Source organism: Triturus cristatus, chromosome 3_2 (genome assembly GCF_964204655.1).
Source record: "Triturus cristatus chromosome 3_2, aTriCri1.1, whole genome shotgun sequence".
Classification (NCBI taxonomy): domain Eukaryota; kingdom Metazoa; phylum Chordata; class Amphibia; order Caudata; family Salamandridae; genus Triturus; species Triturus cristatus.
The window spans coordinates 309,860,872-309,879,728 of NC_140584.1; the positions used below are offsets into that span (position 1 = coordinate 309,860,872).

Genomic DNA, 18,857 nt, shown 5'->3' on the forward strand with positions numbered 1-18,857 from the left:
ATAGTCATACTGGCTCCTGTGTCTCTCAGAGCCTCCCCTCTTTGGCCGTTGATGGTGACCCACTGCCCATACTTTACGGTATTTGCGGGCACCTGGATCTTAGGAACCATCTCCCGTTCTCCCAGGGACACTAAAGTGACACCCGCCCACTCCCTTCCCTTAATTAAAGGCATCTCCTCCCCGTGCACTACACTAGCTACTCCGGGGGTCTTTCCTCCAATGGGAGGGGGTGGTCGTTTCGGGCACTTCGCATCTCCCTTATAGTGTCCAACGCCACCGCACTCGAAGCAATGGACAACCCTTGGCTGCTGACTCTGGCCAGGATTAGGGTTTCTGGGTGGGTTAGCCCTAGGGGTGAATCCTGATCCCTTCCCTTGGAAGTTATTTTGGGGGCTTTTGGAGAACTCCTTTTTCTTTTCCCCTCCCTCTTTCTTCTGGGGGGCGCCCTGTCCGGCCTTTTGAGTATCCCCTCCAGTCCCCCTTGTGGACACCCGGGTACTAGCCCAAATGTCCGCCTCCTCAGCAAGCTTCCGGGGATTGGTCAGCTTGCTATCCACCAGGTGTTGACGCAGTTCAGGGAAACATTTTTCGAGCAGGTGTTCCTTCAGTACTAAATCAAACAACCCCTCGTAGTTCCTCACTTCACTGCCCTGAATCCAACCCTCTAGTGCCTTCTTTGCATAGTCCAGGAAGTCCACCCAATTCTGTGTGCCCAGTTTGTGACTACCCCGGAACTTCTGTCTGTACTTTTCGGGTGTTAGTCCAAACTTTCTTATGAGCGCCACCTTCATGGTGGGGTAGTGGGTCTGCTCATCCTCCTCGAGGGCCAATAATGCAGCCCTACCAGCTGGAGGCATGTACTTGTACAATCCCCCTCCCCAGTACTTCTCTGGAACCCCATGGGCCCTTAACGAGACCTCATAGGCCGCTAGCCACTTGGCGATATCGTCACCCGCTCCATAGCTAGCTACTATGTCCTTTGGCAGGTAGGGTTTGGGTTCCCTGGTGATTTCTTGGTCTTTGCTGCCACCATTAGAAACAGGGTGTGCCCTAGCTCTTAGGATCTGAAGATCTATCTCTTTCAGCCTTAACTCGTGAGCCATCCTCTGTCCCTCCTTCTCTTTCTCCAGCTCCGCTAACTTCCATGTGAGCTGTCTCTTCTCCCTCCGGTCAGTTAACTCTACTTCAGATAAGCCACCGCTAGAGACAGTGCTGCCCTTCCTGGAAATGGTTCTGGGCCCCGCTACTAGGTTCCCCACCTCAGGTTGGTACATCCCAGCCCCCTCGCTGTCAGGCTCTCCATCCCTGTCTTCCTGCTCAGCCTTACTCTCTCGTCGTGCCTCCCACCAAGCCCTCAAGCTGGTCTGGAGTTCAGCCTTCTTGGCACCTGGAGGACAGTACACCCCCTCTCTCTGACAGAACTCTCTGAGTTGGGCCACAGTATAGGTTTCCACATTTTCTAAAACAAATTCCATTTTGCCCACTCAGAACAGAAGACAGGTTTTTACAGAAGCAATGCAGGGGGGTACCTTTTATAATACCTCCTCCCACCACCAGAGTAAATTTGGAAAAACAAAAACTCACAATTAGGAAGGCCGCTTTGAGAAAACTCCAGGTGTAGGCCTATGGACTACCCACAGTTATTGTCGAGTATACGTAGGCACAGCTCAATCCCACCACTGAACACCAATTATGTTAGAAAAACCCCACTCCCACACCGGAAGGGTGGTAATGGGATTTTCCCGGACATACACTGTGGTAGCTTGGCTCGAGTGGTCAGGGGTCAGGCACCGTGCTAAGCATACGTCATACCCACACAATAACCATGCGTGCATCCATTCCAAAAACGACACTACACCTTAAAAATTATTCTGAAAATATATCTCTTTATCTTCTTTTCTCATAGTTGCTGATTAAATAAATAATAATACAATCACAGTACACAAGGCTTTTTCTTAAAAAGTGCAGGTCAAATAAATAATAACACTTTACAGGTGCAATAAATAGGATCAGGTCAAATAAATACTGTGAGGCAATAAATACTGTGCAGGAATAAGTTAGCTCAGGACAATAAATACATCACAGGAATAACTTAGATAAATACAATAAATACAGTACCCTCAATAAATAATATCAGCCAACAATGACATTTGTAAAATCAGATCACATTTAAAATACTATGGGCTGATTTGGCCCAGTCACAGCTTATGGTTAGGTGGATGGCCTGAGGGGTATACTCCCTGGCTTGGACAAGGCTGAGGCCTAAACTGAGGTAGATCAAGGGGGAATCTAGAGATCTGGCTCTCCCACACTACACAACCCCTCTGTATTAGTCTCAGCTCACCCCTGGCACAATCAAGCTGGTTCCAGCACCTCTCTAGCCTCTAGGATGGTCTCTTAGGGCTCCACAGGGCCTTAGGCGCCCTCTATTCCACTTACTGCCCTTTTTATGAAGCTCCGACGCCGCTGGAGTCGTGTCGACGCCGTGAGGCGGTTCCGGTTCGATGTCGGCGGCCTCGGCGCAATGTCAGTTCTTGACGATGCCGGTAGGCAGTTCCGGTTCGATGTCGGCGGCCTCGGCTCGATGTCGACCTCCGGTTCGATGACGTCGGGCAGTCTTGGCTCGATGTCGACTTCCGCCGGCTCCGGTTCGATGTCGGCGGCCTCGGCTTGATGTCGACCTCCGGTTCGATGACGTCGGGCAGTCTTGGCTCGATGACGACTTCCGCCGGCTCCGGTTCGATGTCGGCGGCCTCGGCTCGATGTCGACTTCCGGCGGCTCCGGAGTGCGATCTCCACTCCCGACCTCCGGTGCTCCTTTCTTCAGGTTCCGGCGACTCCGGAGTGCGACCTCCACTCCCGACCTCCGGCACGCTTCACCTCGGTCTCCGGCGACTCCGGAGGGCGGACTTCACTCCCCCGTCGACGCCGCTCACTCGACCTCGGGTGACTTCCTCCTCGACCTCTGGTACTCTCCACGACCTCCGTCGGCGCCCTCTCTCGACCTCTGGCGGCTCCGGGTACGACGTCTGCTTTCCAGTCAGCGCCGCTTCTCCACCTCGGGCTCCAGGTCTCTAGGCTTCTCGACGTCGGACTTCAGGTAGTTACCAGTAACCAGGTCAGGTACTTGCTGTTCTTTACTTTCAAGGCCTGTTCCTGCTGTCCAGGTCCTTAAGATGGTTTTTCTCGCTTTCTCCCACACAGGGCTCCAGGCTGGGCTCAGTCAGTAGGGACTAGTATCAAGGGTGGGTTTATGGACCCCACTCCAGGCACAAGTTTCCACCCCTGCTGCCTCACTCCTTCCTCCTTCAGGTTTCTGCTGCTCTCTCTTCACCAGTCAGGTGCCAACTGCCAACTCCAACTGTCAACTCTGGCTTAGCTTCCCAACATTCCAAACCGCCTCCAACTGTCACAGGGTTCCAGAATGTTGAAGAAGGTTCTAGTAGGTTCCAGTGATGTCACAGGTGACAATGGGTGGCCACCATTTTGTGCTCCAGGCCCTCAGACAGAAGTTCCAGGGGTAGATAAAATGGCTCCCTGAATCTGCATCAATACTAAAAAGTCTGGTGGTTCCCAAAAAGGAAAAAAATACTAACAGGGTTTGAGGCAAAAGTGGGACAAAATAAATAATGATGAGGAGGGATCACCCAAAGGGCTGACAGGTCTAACAAGATGCTTCCATTTTGATGTGTGTGCGCCAGAGGTCAATTAGGGTGGAAGACAAGTGTTTAAGGGCATGTTGTTGCCGAAAAGGGTAGAAGTCTCACATTACCTGCCAAATATCCTCAAGGCTGTAAATTGAATTGCAAGCCCACCATATTGCCTGGTCCGCTATTACTTTCTTCTCCTCATCCCCCACTCCAGATCGCATTAACGGACCTAACCATTCTCTGAATCTGGTCAAATCTCTATCTTCCAGACCGCGCACTGGTGTGTCAGTAATTAGTGACAATGGAAGTTGAATGACTGGAACGGGAGTAACAGGTATTGCTGCAGTCAGAGATTGTGATGAAAGAGAAGAAGTAGGGTGAAACCCCGAAACTGGTCCTAGGATGCTTGATTCCGGTCCAGGGAAGACATGCCATGGCAGTTCGAGCTGGACTGTTCCCATGAGGCACAGGTTCAAGACTGATTTGCATATGGCCATGTCTGAACTGGGATGGCGTGGTGAGCAAAATAACGATGGATTAAACCCAGATCTGTGACTGGGGGTGAATGTTTTGCCAACGTGCAACATTCTGTCCATCATCTTGTGTGTTTTGCTATAACCCATTGAGACAGATATAAAGTACGCAAATGGGGCAGATATCCATCGCCATCCCTCTTGTAGGGAAGAGTAAAATGTAGAATGTAATCATGCGAGAAGAACACGGAAACAATCAAACTGTGTGCACAATGACCCAAAACATAATGTGTAGTACGAACAAATCCCTTAGCAGGAGAAATATAGGACTTTCATGAAATGGTGCAAAAGAGATACAGAATTTGCATATAATCTATTACTTTGTAGAAGTTGGCAATGTAAGAGGAAAAGTACAATCCAACTTTTTGTAGAAGTGGTTACATCTTGCAACCCAACACATTGGCGTCCACTGTCCTCTGTACTTTTATCAATCACCAAGAAGTGTGCTCCGAAGCATTTCACCCGATGACGATTTTTATTTATTCGGTTTTTTTAAAAAAACAAGGCGGCACGTAAGAGACGCAGTGCCAGATGGCTAACAGCGCATCCATGCTTCCAAGCGTCATTAAGCAGCTCAAGAAACTGCCCAGCAACGAAGATGTCGATTCGAAGGCTTCACGCGACAACAATTGAAGGTAGGAATGCACGCGTTGTAACTGTCTTGAGGCTTCGTTTTTAAAGCGCAGAGCAACGGTTTAACGGCCCAACACCGGACAGGTCTGAGATGTGGAAACCAAATAGTGGACCAAAACTGTCTCACCAGAAATGTTCCGCACCAGTCGCCGGTACCGCGACAATAGTAAGCATTCCCAGCAGTTGAAAAAGATGTAAAATAGCCAAATAATAAAACACTGCCATATACTAAAACACCATACCTTCCTAGCGATGCCAAGCAGAAAGTCAGTCACCGCATTTCCCTCGGTGACGGACACGACCCAAAACAGCTCGTAGGTAGCAGCTTCCTTACTTGATAAAGCGCATGACGAATGAAGCGTGAAAAATGCCTCCCTTGTGAAACGTCATTGACGTGGCATCCAAATGCACTTAAACATCATTTCAAAGCGTCGTTCACGCAGGGATATTCATTTGGACCCAGTTGAGCTCAATGACCGGTCAAAAAGAATCTTGTTTTTCCAAAAAAGCTATGAATTTTCTTTGTAGTAAGCGCACACCAGACTGGTGTAACTTTCCTATAAAACCAAACATCCAAACAATGTTTATAAGCACAACACACCTGGACTGGGGCTGTCCGATGGAAAGACACTGTTGGGGCTGAGAGGCGTTGTACTTCATCATCACGGGTTTCTTGAGGACATCTTTGGTTTTCAGTGAAGAATTTCTTTCTTTCTTGTCACCGTCTTTGGTGTTCTGTGACGAATTACTTGGTTTCTTGTGAGCGCTTTTGCATTTCTGTGGATACCTCCTTTTTATAGTGTATGTTGCGTAGCCAGCATCTGTGGGCTCTGTAGTTTGCTTCATCTTTACTTGTGTCTTGTTATCTTCTTTGGTTTTCTGTGAAGGACCTGTTTCTACCTTGTTGACGTCGTTGTTGTTCTGTGTAGAACACCCTTGTATCACGTTTGCTGTTTTTCCTTTCCTGTCGATACCTCCTCCTGTACTTTGTGTTGCCTGTTTCCGTCTGTACTGTAGCTTGTTTCATCTTCAGGTCCTCTTTTGTATGCCATGTTCCTGAGATCCGATTGTTTCAAATGTTTCGTCACCAACTCGTCGCCAAATAAATTTAGTAAGGAGGTCCACGCAGGAAGATTTGTAGTTTAAGTTGATTTATTGAAGATAGTTACATGAAGGATACAGTCAGTACAGCAGGTAGTTAGATTCTGTAGAGCAGCCCCACCAGGAGCAGCCTGCATGCTGCTCAGCCCATTCTAAACTGTCACTTCCAACCTCTCAGGCACCCAGCATTCCAATCGCATCATCACTCCAACATTCCGTGCATCAAACACACTGGCTGAGCAGGTGTTGTAAATGGCATAACAAGAACATGAGTAGGATACTACATAGTTCTTGAAGAAATCCCATCTTTTGTTCATACTAGGAGTCTGTCAAAGGCCACTGTAACTCTGCATTGTCCCTTGTATATTTGTGCCATAACGTACTAAACATAATAAGGCCAAAGTCATGTTTTATAAACATATCAAAATTAGACCTGCCCTCAGGAGTTGCAGGCTGGGATTCTACCAACTGTGCATCTGTTGAACAACAACCACAACACAAACTCCGAATTTTACTGAAACCAGGCATTGCAAAGAAAAGAAAAACAAAGTCGTTATTTTACCTTGCAAAGTATTTGCAAATACTTTTCACCAAAACAGCTCTTAGACTGAAACACAACTAATTTACAGTGGTACCACATAAACTGAAAGAGACTCACCTGGTATCAGGCGCTCAGACAGACCAGTTCTCCACTGCTGACTCCTTGGAACAAACAGTCAGATCACAGGTTTGCCGTTCAGGACTCTAGTCTGGATGACCGCTGGGCGAGGCACCCTCCGGTGGGACAGAGGCAGCAGCTGTGTGAAACGTATCTCTTCATGCAGCGATCCCGAGCCGTCAATCCGACTTGATGGTGTTCTCGTCCTCCTCTCGTTTTGTGGAAAATGGATGGGTCATGCCACAATGGAGTCCCTATTCGGGCGCCAAATGAAGGAAGTGACCCGCTTAGGGCCACCCGGGTCACCACAGACCACCTCTCAGTCTTCCATACTGAATGAAGAGTCAGAGAAACAGTGGAGAATATACACCAATAATCAATTATCAGTATACTCTCAGAGCAGAGCTCCATCTGCACAGTCTCGTAAGAGTACTACAGAGGGAACTGAGGAACAGCAGGCATAAAGATACATTATGTACATTGCATGGTTAGCTAAGAACACGCCCACAGTGTATTTTTCCAAACAGATGTGCCCGGACAGCAAAAGACATAAAAAAGGTCTCTACTATAATATATTGCGCAGTTCAGGACCCTCTCAAGGCCTTTCCATCCTGTGCTGCGATCAACCTACCAGACAGGTGGGAGAGGTTCTTTATCTAGGGAAAACTATGCAGTGGCAGGGTATTTCTCGTAACAGGGAAGGATTAGTTTCAAACCTCACACAAAATGGAGTCTGTAAAAGAAAATGGCGCAGCGAATGCTAACTTATACATAGTATTACGAGAGCATCAATGAGCATAATCCACATCTTAAACATATCCTGGGACAAACCATTAGGACTGGTACATTCATGTTACAGTTACTATAAACAAATACCACCGCGTCCTACACTTTTTAAAGTCATTTGCATGGCCTGCGAAGTACCTATAGCCCAGCGCACACAAAAAAACAAACCCTTTGTGTCCTCGAAGCGGCAGCTCGTACTACAGCACATGACGGGGTGGGAGGAGGCCTTCTAACCCAATGGGCCTGCAAGTCTACACACCATCCAAGCACATTCATAAACAATCTCAACTGCTGGAAAGATGACTGGTATACTGCAGAAGAACAGATAAAAAAAGTTCACTAAAAGCTCCTGTGCTTTGGGAGGGAAAAGTCAGTTCTAAAGGATCTCCTCACCTTTAACCTTGCCACATCTGAACTCCTCGGAAGAGGCATTGGCAGCTACAAAGACCAAGAGATCCATGGGTCTTTTTCAATATTGAGCGCAGACTCAGCCATAAGATGATTGGCTGACGGCTCAGTTTAACACAAAGGAATATAATTTAGCTCTCAAGAGCAATGTTTATTGGGTGGAGTGGTTCCTGATAATTTTTTACTACATAAAATACCTTAGTACTAGCTGTAAACTCTCAAATAGAACCCATCCCTTCGGCCTGGCACGTGTGATCGACAGCATCCCTTTGGCCTGGCAGGTGTGATAGAGCATATCTTTACGTTTTGGTTTGCAAACGGCAACTCATTGTTCCAGTCATGGTCGGGGGAGTTGTAATGGAGCAAAGAGCCCTAGGACATGCAAGGTAAATGAGCCTCCTAGCTCTATTTGGGTAGTAAAAGACAACCATAGAATGGGTCCACTCTTGATGTCTAACTGGCCTAGCCTGACTGACAAGCCACTATTATCCTCAAAGTGTCAGCATGACATGCAATAGCATGGAGGTAAAATAGCTCATTTTCCAAACTTTTTGTAAAGGAGATTCCATCCCAAACTCTCTTGCCTGGTGCTCACAACCGTAGGGAGGTCAGGCTTTCTTCTCAAACCAGGAATGTTCGCAGATATTTTGAGTGTTTTTAAGAATGCCCATGAAAACTACTGGTTTTGGTCATTTTATTGAAAATGTGAAATGTACTATCTTACCCCATTTCTAAAAACAAGTTTCTCACAGAAGAATCCCCCTCCCTCCCTTTGAGCTCATATTGGAACAGCCACGCTCCCTTTCTGAACTCACTCACTCTTTAAAATCCCGCCCCACTTCTTTCAGACTTCACCAGCCACCACTGGCCACTATACTCTACTCTACGCTACTGCACTCTATGCCACTCTGCACCATTGCACTCTACGTCACTTTACTCTGCACCACTCTATGCCACTGCACTCTACATCAATGCACTCTGCGCCACTCTTCTCTATACCATTGCACTCTATGACACTATACTCACATAGCACTGCACTCCTGCCACTGCACTCTCTGCCACTCTACTCTATGCCACTCTGCCCTGCACCACTCCACTCTACGCCACTTCACTATACTCTGGAAAAATCTACAATAAGCCACTGCACTCTGCACCACTCTACTCCACTCTGCTCCACTCCACACTATGCCACTGCACTCTACGCTGCACCACTCTACGCCACTGCACTCTACACTATGCCAATCTACTCTAATCCACTGTACTCTACGCCAATTCACTTGACACCACTTTACTCAAAATCAATGCACCCTATGCCACTGTACCTTCACCAACTACTTTGCACCACTGCACTTTGCACCACTATACTATACAAAATGTGATTCTATGCTACTGCACTCTACATAACTCTACACCATTGCACTGTATGTCACTGCACTCTATGTCACTCTATTCTACTCTGCACCACTGTACTCCGCGTCACTGCTCTCTGCACCACTCGACATCAGTGCACTCTATGCCACTGCACTCTACGACAGTGCACTCTACACCACTAGTTTATACCACTCAACTCTTCCCTGCACCACTCCACTCTGCCCTGCGCCACTCCACTTTATGCCCTTCACTCCACTCTGAAACATTATATTCTATGCCACTGCACTTTACGACACTCTACTCCATTCTGCACCACTCTATGCCACTCCACTCTGCAGCACTGTACTCTACACCAATGCACTGTACACCACTACGCTATACCACTGCACTCTACCCTGCCCCACTCCACACTATCCTGCACCACTTCACTCTACTCCGAAACAATCTACTCTGCAGCACTGCACTCTATGCCACTCTACTCCACTCTGTGCCACTCTACTCTATGCCGTTGCAGTCAACGTTGTGCCATTCTAGTCTGTGCCACTCTACTCTACGCCTCTGCAGTCTGTGCTATGCCACTGCACTCTACGCCAATGCACTGCACCACTTGTTGCAAAATCAATGCAGCCTACGCCAACTACTTTGCACCACTGCACTTTGTCACTATACTCTACAACATTCTACTCTATGTCACTGCATTCTACAACACTGCATGATACGTCACTCTACACCATTGCACTCTACGTCACTGCACTCTACGCCACTCTATTCTACTCTGCACCACTGTACTCTACTTCTCTGCTCTCTAGACCTCTCTACTCTGCACCACTCCGTGCCATTGCACTCTATGCCCCTGCACTCTACACCCCTGCACTCTCCTCTGCACTTCTCCACTCTACTCTACAGTGCTCCACTCTATGCCACTCTACTGCCCTCCCCACCACTGCACTCTGTGCCACTGTGCTCAATGGAACTACACTGTACACCACTGCACTCTGTACTCCACGCCACTCTACCCTAAACCTCTGTACTCTTATGTGCACTACTCTACTCTACACTGCACCACTCTGCTCTATGCCTCTTCACTCAACTCTGCACCACTCTACTCTACGACATTGCACTCTACGCTATTGCACTCTAAGCCAATGCACTCTACACCACTTTACTCAAAACCACTGCACTGTACTCCACTGCACACTATGCCAATCAACTCTGCACCACTGTACTTTACACCACTTAAGTCTAGGCCAATCTACTCCACTCTACTATATTGCACTCTATAACACTCCACTCCCCGATATTCCACTCTATGATGCTCTGTCTACACCATTAATCTCTGCTCCACTGACAGCCTACTCCACTACATGCCATTCTAAGACACTACTCCACTCTATGACGCTCTACGCAACTCTCTCTATTCCACCCCATGCCACTTTAGTACACTCTATTCAATTTCTCACTACTCCACTCTACTCTCTATGCCACTTCTCCGTGCCACTCTATGATACTATGCTCTATGACACGCTGTGCCGCTCCACTCTAGGCCACTCAACTCTACAACAATCGACTCCACTTTATGCCACTGCACTCTATGACAATCTACTCTGCTCTATGCCACTCTATTCTGCAACACTCTACTCCACTCTACGAAACACCCTCTAAGCCACTCCACTCTGCCTCACACCACTCTACAACACTATGTGCCACTCCACTGTATGACACTCTACTCAACTCTGACACTCTACTCCATTCTACGCCACTCAACTCTACGGCCCTTCCACTCTACTCCCTCCACAATACTCCACAACACTGTACGCTGCTCCATGACACCCCACTTCACTCCTCTCCTCGACACTCAACTCTACTGTGTGCCACTCCTCGCCATTCTATGCCATTCCATAACACCCCACTCTACTTAACGACACTCCATGCCACTCTGGTGTACAACATTGCCAAAACATATTGGCACAGCCAATAGCTTTGGCATAGGCAAGACCTATTGGCTTTGCCAATGCTTGTTTATACCTGACAGCCAGTTCGTAGCCTCCCTTTTGGTGCACCACAGATCTGTTTCCGCACACTATGGTGATCAGTGACATATGTATATTCCACCCTAGTTGCTAGGTAACGCTTGTGACTGCATCACTCTTGGTTACCAAGCAGCAATAAGAAGTGGGAAGGTCCTGGTTCGGGTTGTGTCTGGGGAAGATTGAACATCAATGGCGGCACAGGAGGTGTTTTAAGCATTGTGCAAGATGGGCCAGCATAAAAAATGCAGGGAATGGAGGCCGAATGTGGAAAAGAAAGCTGCCAATATAGATTCTCCTGGAGCTCCTTTAGAGGCAGCCATACAACAAATGATTCTAATGGCAGTACCTGCCACATTTGAAGAAAGGGGCAATCTCCCCACTCTTCTAAAAAGCCATGAGTGGAGTCTCCAGAGGCTAAAGACCATGAAAATGAGGAGAATGCTATTAAGGGGAGATATATTCAATGAGCTGAACTTAATGAAGTCTCACAGCATATTAGAAACAATATGTCTTTCTCTGAGGTTTCTTGTGTAGAGGATAGTGAAGATGTTTTCTATTAATATCAAAGAAAGGAACCTGAGACTCTCCCATTACATTCTGCTATTTAGCAGGACATAGATGCAGAATGGTAAGACATTGACAAATATCAGTTTCCACGATTTCTGTCGAAAAGATAAGCTATTCAGGATTTAACATATAATTGTACAGCAGTTGTGAAGGTGTACTCTCTGATGGTCGGTGTGGCCACTCAGTGCATGATAATTTAAGAAGAAACTATGCCATTAGACCCAGTGGATAAGCGAGTTGACCTGGCAGTGAAGTGGGCATATGTAGCATCTACTTTTGCCATCAGAGCAGCAGCATATCCGAGTTATCCAATACAGTCGCTGATTAAGGATTTACAGAAACTGGTGGAGCTTACAGAACAGGCAGTAGAGTTAAGTCCTACATTAGTAATGATGAAATAACAGATTTGCCTTCTATCTGATATTTACTATGCTATGTTGAGTGCCTCGATAGTGTCAGTAGAGTATTAAAGCAGCTAGGTGTCAGGTCTGGCTGAGATCCTGGAAGGTGGATGCGGTCCATAAGGGACTATTAATGTAGGTTCCTATTTTGGGGGTGAAGTTTTTCGAAAGCAAACTGAAAGATACGGTGAAAAAGTTTGATGAGGATAGAAAGCTGATGGTATCTACAAGACTGGTGAGGGACCGGTTCCTTGGGAACAAGAGAGCTTTTTCCCCTTGGTATTTGACTAAAGCAGAAGATTAGCCCTTTTGAGGTAGGTGACGTGGCCGGGAAAGTCCCTCCCTCAGAAAAAGATCAGTTCCAAAAGAGTGAAGAGCAACTCGGCCTGTGACAAAGCCATGACTATGCTTTGGAGCAAGATTAACATCCAATGAGAGGTCAGATCAAGTTTTATGCAAAGGAATGGGGAAAATCGATCTCGAATCAGTAGCTATTACAGAAAATCCAAGAAGGTTATCGAGTAGTGTGTCAGACAACTCCATCAGTTGTCAATTGCATATCTTTGCTCCTAAATAACGCATTAAAGTGGCAAGCTTTACAAGACGGGGTGCAGAAGTTACTTCAGAAGAGGGCAATAATGTCAGTGCCTTTTCATCAGAGGGGAAGAGGAGTCTTTTTCAATTCTGTTTCTGGTAAAAACGCATTCAGGAGAGTATAGACCTGTTCTGGATCTAAAGACTGTGAACTGGTACATACTGCAGTGAGATTCAAAATGTTGACGTTGCAAGAGATTCTTCCTTTTTTTTACAAGAAGGAGATTTCTTGGCATAATTAGATCTACTAGACTTGGCATCACTGCATCTACTTGATGCATATCTCTATGTACTAGTCCATCCAGTGTGACAAAGGTTTCTTCCCTTTTGTGTAGAGAGCCAGTATTTCCAGTTTCAGGTACTTCCTTTTGTCCTCTCTTCTGCTCCTAGAGTATTCACAAAAGTGTTGGCAACTTCAGTGGGAGTACGTCACAATGGAGGAATTCAGCCTTTTCCTTGTCTAGAAGACTAGCTCATTTGTTCTTCTTTTCCAAAGCTTTACAGCAAGTGGAGGAGGTATGCAATCTGGTCCAACCTCACAAATTGTGGCAAAATCACAAATAATCTCTCCTAACACCTACTCAGGACTTTTAGCTTATTACAGCACACTCCAATACTGTTGTGAGGCAAGTATTCTCTTCACTGGGCAGGAAACATAAACTGAACAGAGCACTCTTGAGTCTGTTTCCTCCTGTAAGACTATGGTTAAGAAGAGTTCAATCCTGATGGCATCCACTCTGACTGTTTTGCCTTAGACTCAATTACACATGTATCCCTGGTAGACCATTCGGTGTCATATTGGGATCAGACTTCTGTGCAGTTCGAACAATAGATGCTAGTGGCCCCTCAGGCTCAGAGCTGCTTGAGCTGATGGTTGGTTGATAAGAACCTAGCGAAAGGAGTCACTCTTTCAGATATCCCAGCCAAAGATAGACTGGGGATACCAGGACGTTGGGGTGTGGTGCCGTGATAGATAATTCCTCTGTTCAAGGCTGATCAACAACATAGCAGGCAGAATGTTCATCTAATTGGAGGGTGCTTAAAGCAGTGAATTTGGTCCTCATGTCCTTAGCCCTACAGCTAATGGGTCACCATGTACAGATCAGAACCGACAATTGGGTGGGAGTGAGTTTCCTAAAACAGCATGGAGGTTGTTGTTTGCAAGCACTGAGTGTGTTAACACTGGGGATTTGTATGTGGACAGAGTCCAAACTGCTATCTCCAAGGTCTTCCAGGGAGAGAAAATTTGACAGCAGACTATCTGAGCAGGATGTGTCCTCCACTGAGCTCACTATCTTTGACTCCGAATGTATTCCAACAGCTGGAGAAGAGGTTTGGGCCTCCGGAGATAGATCTGTTCTCCGGAGATAGATCTGTTTTCTTCAAGGGAGAATGCTCTTCTACCTTGCTTTTGCACGATTATGCCTTGCCGGGAAACATGGAGATTGAATGCTGTCTTTCAGGTGGGCAAAAGTACAGTTGTATGCGTTATCTTCCATTCCTAGAATTCCAAGGGTGTTACAGAAGATCAAGGGGGACAATGCATTGGTGCTTGTGGTAGTGCCCTTGTGGAAACGGTGCCCATGCTTTCTCCATTGTTGCAGATGTCAAATTAGCCTCATTGGGAGATTCCAGTGGCTCCTTATTCCCTCGGCGGGTCCAGCTTCTTCGTTCACTTCTGATGCACTTTCATCTGGGGGTATGGGTATTAAGTGGTTAAATGTGTTAGTCAGGGATTGATCCACTGGGGTAGCAGAGTTCATACAACAGTCAAGATGGCCACCTACCCTAAAATCATATTGTTGTCACTGGAGATTGTTTGAGAAGTGTCGTGAAGTTAGAGTATTCTCTGGTGTATCAATGGAGTCAGTGAAAGTTTTGGATCTCCTGAGAGATGGTTTTATGATGGCCTTAACAACCTCTCCTTTTCGGGTCCCATGGGCAGCTGTAAGAACATTCAAGAGCCTACATCTGGAGGAGTCAACTTTTGCATTCAGGTTAATTCGTTTTCTCTTAAAAAGACCTATGATACATTTTCAAACTCCTTCTTGGGATTTGCTGTTGGTACTGCAGACTTTGCAGGGGCCTTCATTTGAATCTCTTAATTTGGCAGAATTTACATTTGAGGTAAAGGTAGTATTTTCTGTTGCCATTTCCTCAGCTAGGAGAATGTTTTTTTACGGATAAACTAGTGCCAAGGCCAAGTTCTCAGTTTTTGCCTATGGTGCATCACTGTTTCATTGTTCTATGGGTGTAGTTCTTCCTGTGCTTGTCCTCGACCCAAAGGCAGTGGAAGAAGAGTGTTTACAATAGTTGGTTGTGAAAAGAGCTCTTTTGATTTATTTGTCTTGAACAGAGTCATTAGGAAGTTTGATCATTTGTTTGTGACATTTAATTGGCTGGTCACGGGTCAACATCCTACAATTCTTCTCTGAGTAGGTGGATTAAGCAGACGATTTTGGCAGCTTGTTATGCTAGAAGGCAGAGCCACAAGTGGAATGGTTGCTTCCTGGTCATCAGTGAAGGGTGCATCGATTGAGGATATTTGTAATGCAACTACTTAAGCTCCCCTTAAAACCTCCATGAACCACTGGAGGTTACATCTGGTGGGAAATGTTTCTACTTTTGCTCCTTCAATACTAAGTTCAGGGATAGAGTATTAATATGTGCAGTTAACTTATTAATGTGAATTTTGGATTGAAGTTTTCTGCTTCAGTAAATTATTTTCGTTTTGGTAATTATGCATTAATGACTTTTGTCTTGAAGTAAATAGTTTGCTTTGGTATCAGATCATATTGTAATAAATGTGGCGAGGAAGACGGATGCAAAGGAAATACCCACAGTTACTTGCTGGGGACCTTTATTACTCCAAGTTCAGTCTACCTGGACATAGATAAGGTTTGTCATCCATTCCACCTCCACCTGGGGGGCTGGGGTAGGGGGTAATCCACTTAAAAATGTTTTTGATGGGCCTTGTTGGGGTGATTTCCCTGTTATGCAAATTATAGGTGGGGAAAGCATGTCAGCCATACTGGAGGGATAGGAAACTGGTATGTATGTTTGTGTTTCTTGCTACATTTCTGTCCATGCGCATGACCTCATTACGTAATGTTTGTGAGGAAGAAGATCTAGGCTTGGAGTAATGAAGACAACCGGTAAATAACTGGGGCATTACAGAAGACGTTGTGGGTTCGGCATGTGTTGTTTTTCACGGCCTCATTTACTGCATATGTTGTGATTTGAGCTTGCACTGTTCTCGTCTCATGCCTTGCTTTTTGAATGCATGTTGTAGTGCGTGTTCCCAATTCATTTGTTGATGTACTGCTGTGTGCTTTCTCTTGTTTCTCGGGTGCCCAAGTTATAGAACACGTTGCATGCTCAGTATGGGGTGTATCTTGTTGCGTCATAGATTGAACGTCTGCAGTATGTCATGTTCCACACTTCCTTATTTATTGAATACAGATTGCGTCCAGTATGTTGTGGTGCACGCTCGTGCCTCATTAATTGAATGCTTATGGAGTTGCGCACTCATTCCTCACTTATTGAACATATTGCATGGCATGTCTTGTTCATCATTTATAACTCGGTCAATAAATGCTTTTTCCTCTCAGGATAGCTTATTCTTCAATAGTGCATCTGTTACTGAACGCACATGTTGCACAGCATATTGGTGAACACCCTCGTGCCTCACAGATGTTGTTTTCACCCCTACAGGAGAAGAGCTGTGCCATTCAAGCCGGAAACGTACACAGGTGAGTGTTTCCAAAGACTCCTCTACCTCGGACTGTTACATGAGACTTTCTACTGAAAGCCCACTTTCTGAACACCTTTTAAACATAGAACCAGGGCTGGAATTTAGTGAGAGTGTACTTTCAAGTTGGACTTTGCAAAGTCAAGACAGACTCGCCTAGAATAGGCCATATAGATACTTGATCGGTACAAGAACCGGCCCCTCCCGCGCTGGACTCACAGTCCCCTCTATCTATTCTCACTGCTTGACACCTTGACCTCTTGTTTTGTGCCCATTCTTCTGACCTCAAGCTCCTCCACCGTCCTCCTGGCCCCTGCCTCCTATCAATGTGAGAGCTAAGTTGACCCTTGGCACTATCATGTCCCATCTGCATGTGCACTATAACCCCTGATCACATGTCCCACATGACTCTGCCTCTGCTGTAGCCCCTTTAGCTCACCATCACTCTTTGCCTCTGTCCATGCCCTCACCCCATAACCTCTGCTGTAGCCTTTCTGACCCTGCCTTAGTCCCTCTAGTGGTGCAGTAGCACCTGTGACCTCCTCTGTCCCTGCCCTTACCCCATAACCTCTGCTGTAGCCTTTCTGACCCTGCCTTAGTCCCTCTATGACCTCCTCTGTCCCTGCCCTCACCCCATAACCTCTGCTGTAGCCTTTCTGACCCTGCCTTAGTCCCTCTAGTGGTGCAGTAGCACATATTACCTCCTCTGTCCCTGCCCTCACCCCATAATATAATAATAATATATAATAATCCACATTTGTAAAGCGCAAACAATCACCCGTAAGGGTCTCTAGGCGCTGGGGGCCGTTGGGAAGATTAAGCAAGCTATTGCCCAGAGTCACATGGTGCTGGGCTAATCTGCCTCCGGCGCTGGGGATCGAACCGTGATCCCCAGTGTTAGAAAACCACTCCCACACCGGAAGGGTGGTAGTGTTCTCCCAGACATACACTGTGGTAGCTTGGCTCGAGTGGTCCGGGATCAGGCACCGTGCTAAGCATACGTCATACCCACACAATAACCATGCGTGCATCCGTTCCAAAAACGACACTACACCTTAAAAATTATACTGAAAATATATCTCTTTATCTTCTTTTCTCTTAGTTGCTGATTAAATAAATAATAATACAATCACAGTACACAAGGCTTTTCCTGTGGAAGGGTAGGTCAAATAAATAGTACTTCAACAATTCAATAAATAAGGTAGATCATACATAATCAAGGCATAAATATAAGTGCATTACATAAAAGGAAATTAAATATTACGAGGCAATAAATACTGCGAGACAATAAATACTGTGCGACAATAAATACTGTGAAACATTAAATACTGTAAGGCAATAAATACTGTGAGGCAATAAATAGGATAAATACAATAAATACAGTGCTCTCAATAAATAATAAAAGCCAACAGTGACACTTGAAAATCAGTTCACATTCCTGAGGTACTATGGGATGATTTGACCCAATCCCAGCTTGTAGAGATTTGGATGGCCTGAGGGGTATACTCCCTAGCTTGGACAAGGCTGAGGCCTAAACTGAGGTAGATCAAGGGGGAATCTAGAGATCTGGTTCTCCCACACTACACAACCCCTCTGTATTAGTCTCAGCTCTCCCCTGGCACTATCAAGCTGGTTCCAGCACCTCTCTAGCCTCTAGGATGGTCTCTTAGGGCTTCACAGGGCCTTAGGCGCCCTCTATTCCACTTACTGCCCTTTTTATGAAGTTCCAACGCCGCTGGAGTCGTGTCGACGCCGTGAGGCGGTTCCGGTTCGATGTCAGCGGCCTCGGCTCAATGACAGTTCTTGTCGACGCCGGTAGGCGGTTCCGGTTCGATGTCGGCGGCCTCGGCTCGATGTCGACCTCCGGTTCGATGACGTCGGGCAGTCTTGGCTCGATGTCGACTTCGGGCGGCTCCGGTTCGATGACGTCGGGCGGCCTCGGCTCGATGTCGACTTCCGGCGGCTCCAGAGTGCGATCTCCACTCCCGACCTCCGGTGCTCCTTTCCTCGGGTTCCGGCGACTCCGGAGTGCGACCTCCACTCCCGACCTCCGGCACGATTCTCTTCAGGTTCCGGCGACTCCGGAGTGCGATCTCCACTCCCGACCTCCGGCACGCTTCACCTCGGTCTCCGGCGACTCCGTAGGGCGGACTTCACTCCCCCGTCGACGCCGCTCACTCGACCTCGGGTGACTTCCTCCTCGACCTCTGGTACTCTCCACGACCTCCGTCGGCGCCCTCTCTCGCTCTCTGGCGGCTCCGGGTACGACGTCTGCTTTCCAGTCAGCGCCGCTTCTCCACCTCGGGCTCCAGGTCTCCAGGCTTCACGACGTTGGACTTCAAGAAGTTACCAGTAACCAGGTCAGGAACTTGCT

General features: G+C 46.9%; 1 protein-coding gene across 3 annotated transcripts in view; it reads left to right on the plus strand.

Moving 5' to 3' along the window:
* The window catches only part of UBXN11 (UBX domain protein 11), a 422,469-nt gene that overhangs the window by 20,131 nt on the left and 383,481 nt on the right, over window positions 1-18,857 (plus strand). For all 3 annotated transcript variants that reach the window (XM_085647748.1, XM_085647749.1, XM_085647750.1), the window contains exon 2: window positions 16,447-16,484. In XM_085647748.1, coding sequence (XP_085503874.1) covers window positions 16,447-16,484 — 38 coding nt within the window. The remainder of the gene's footprint in view (window positions 1-16,446; window positions 16,485-18,857) is intronic.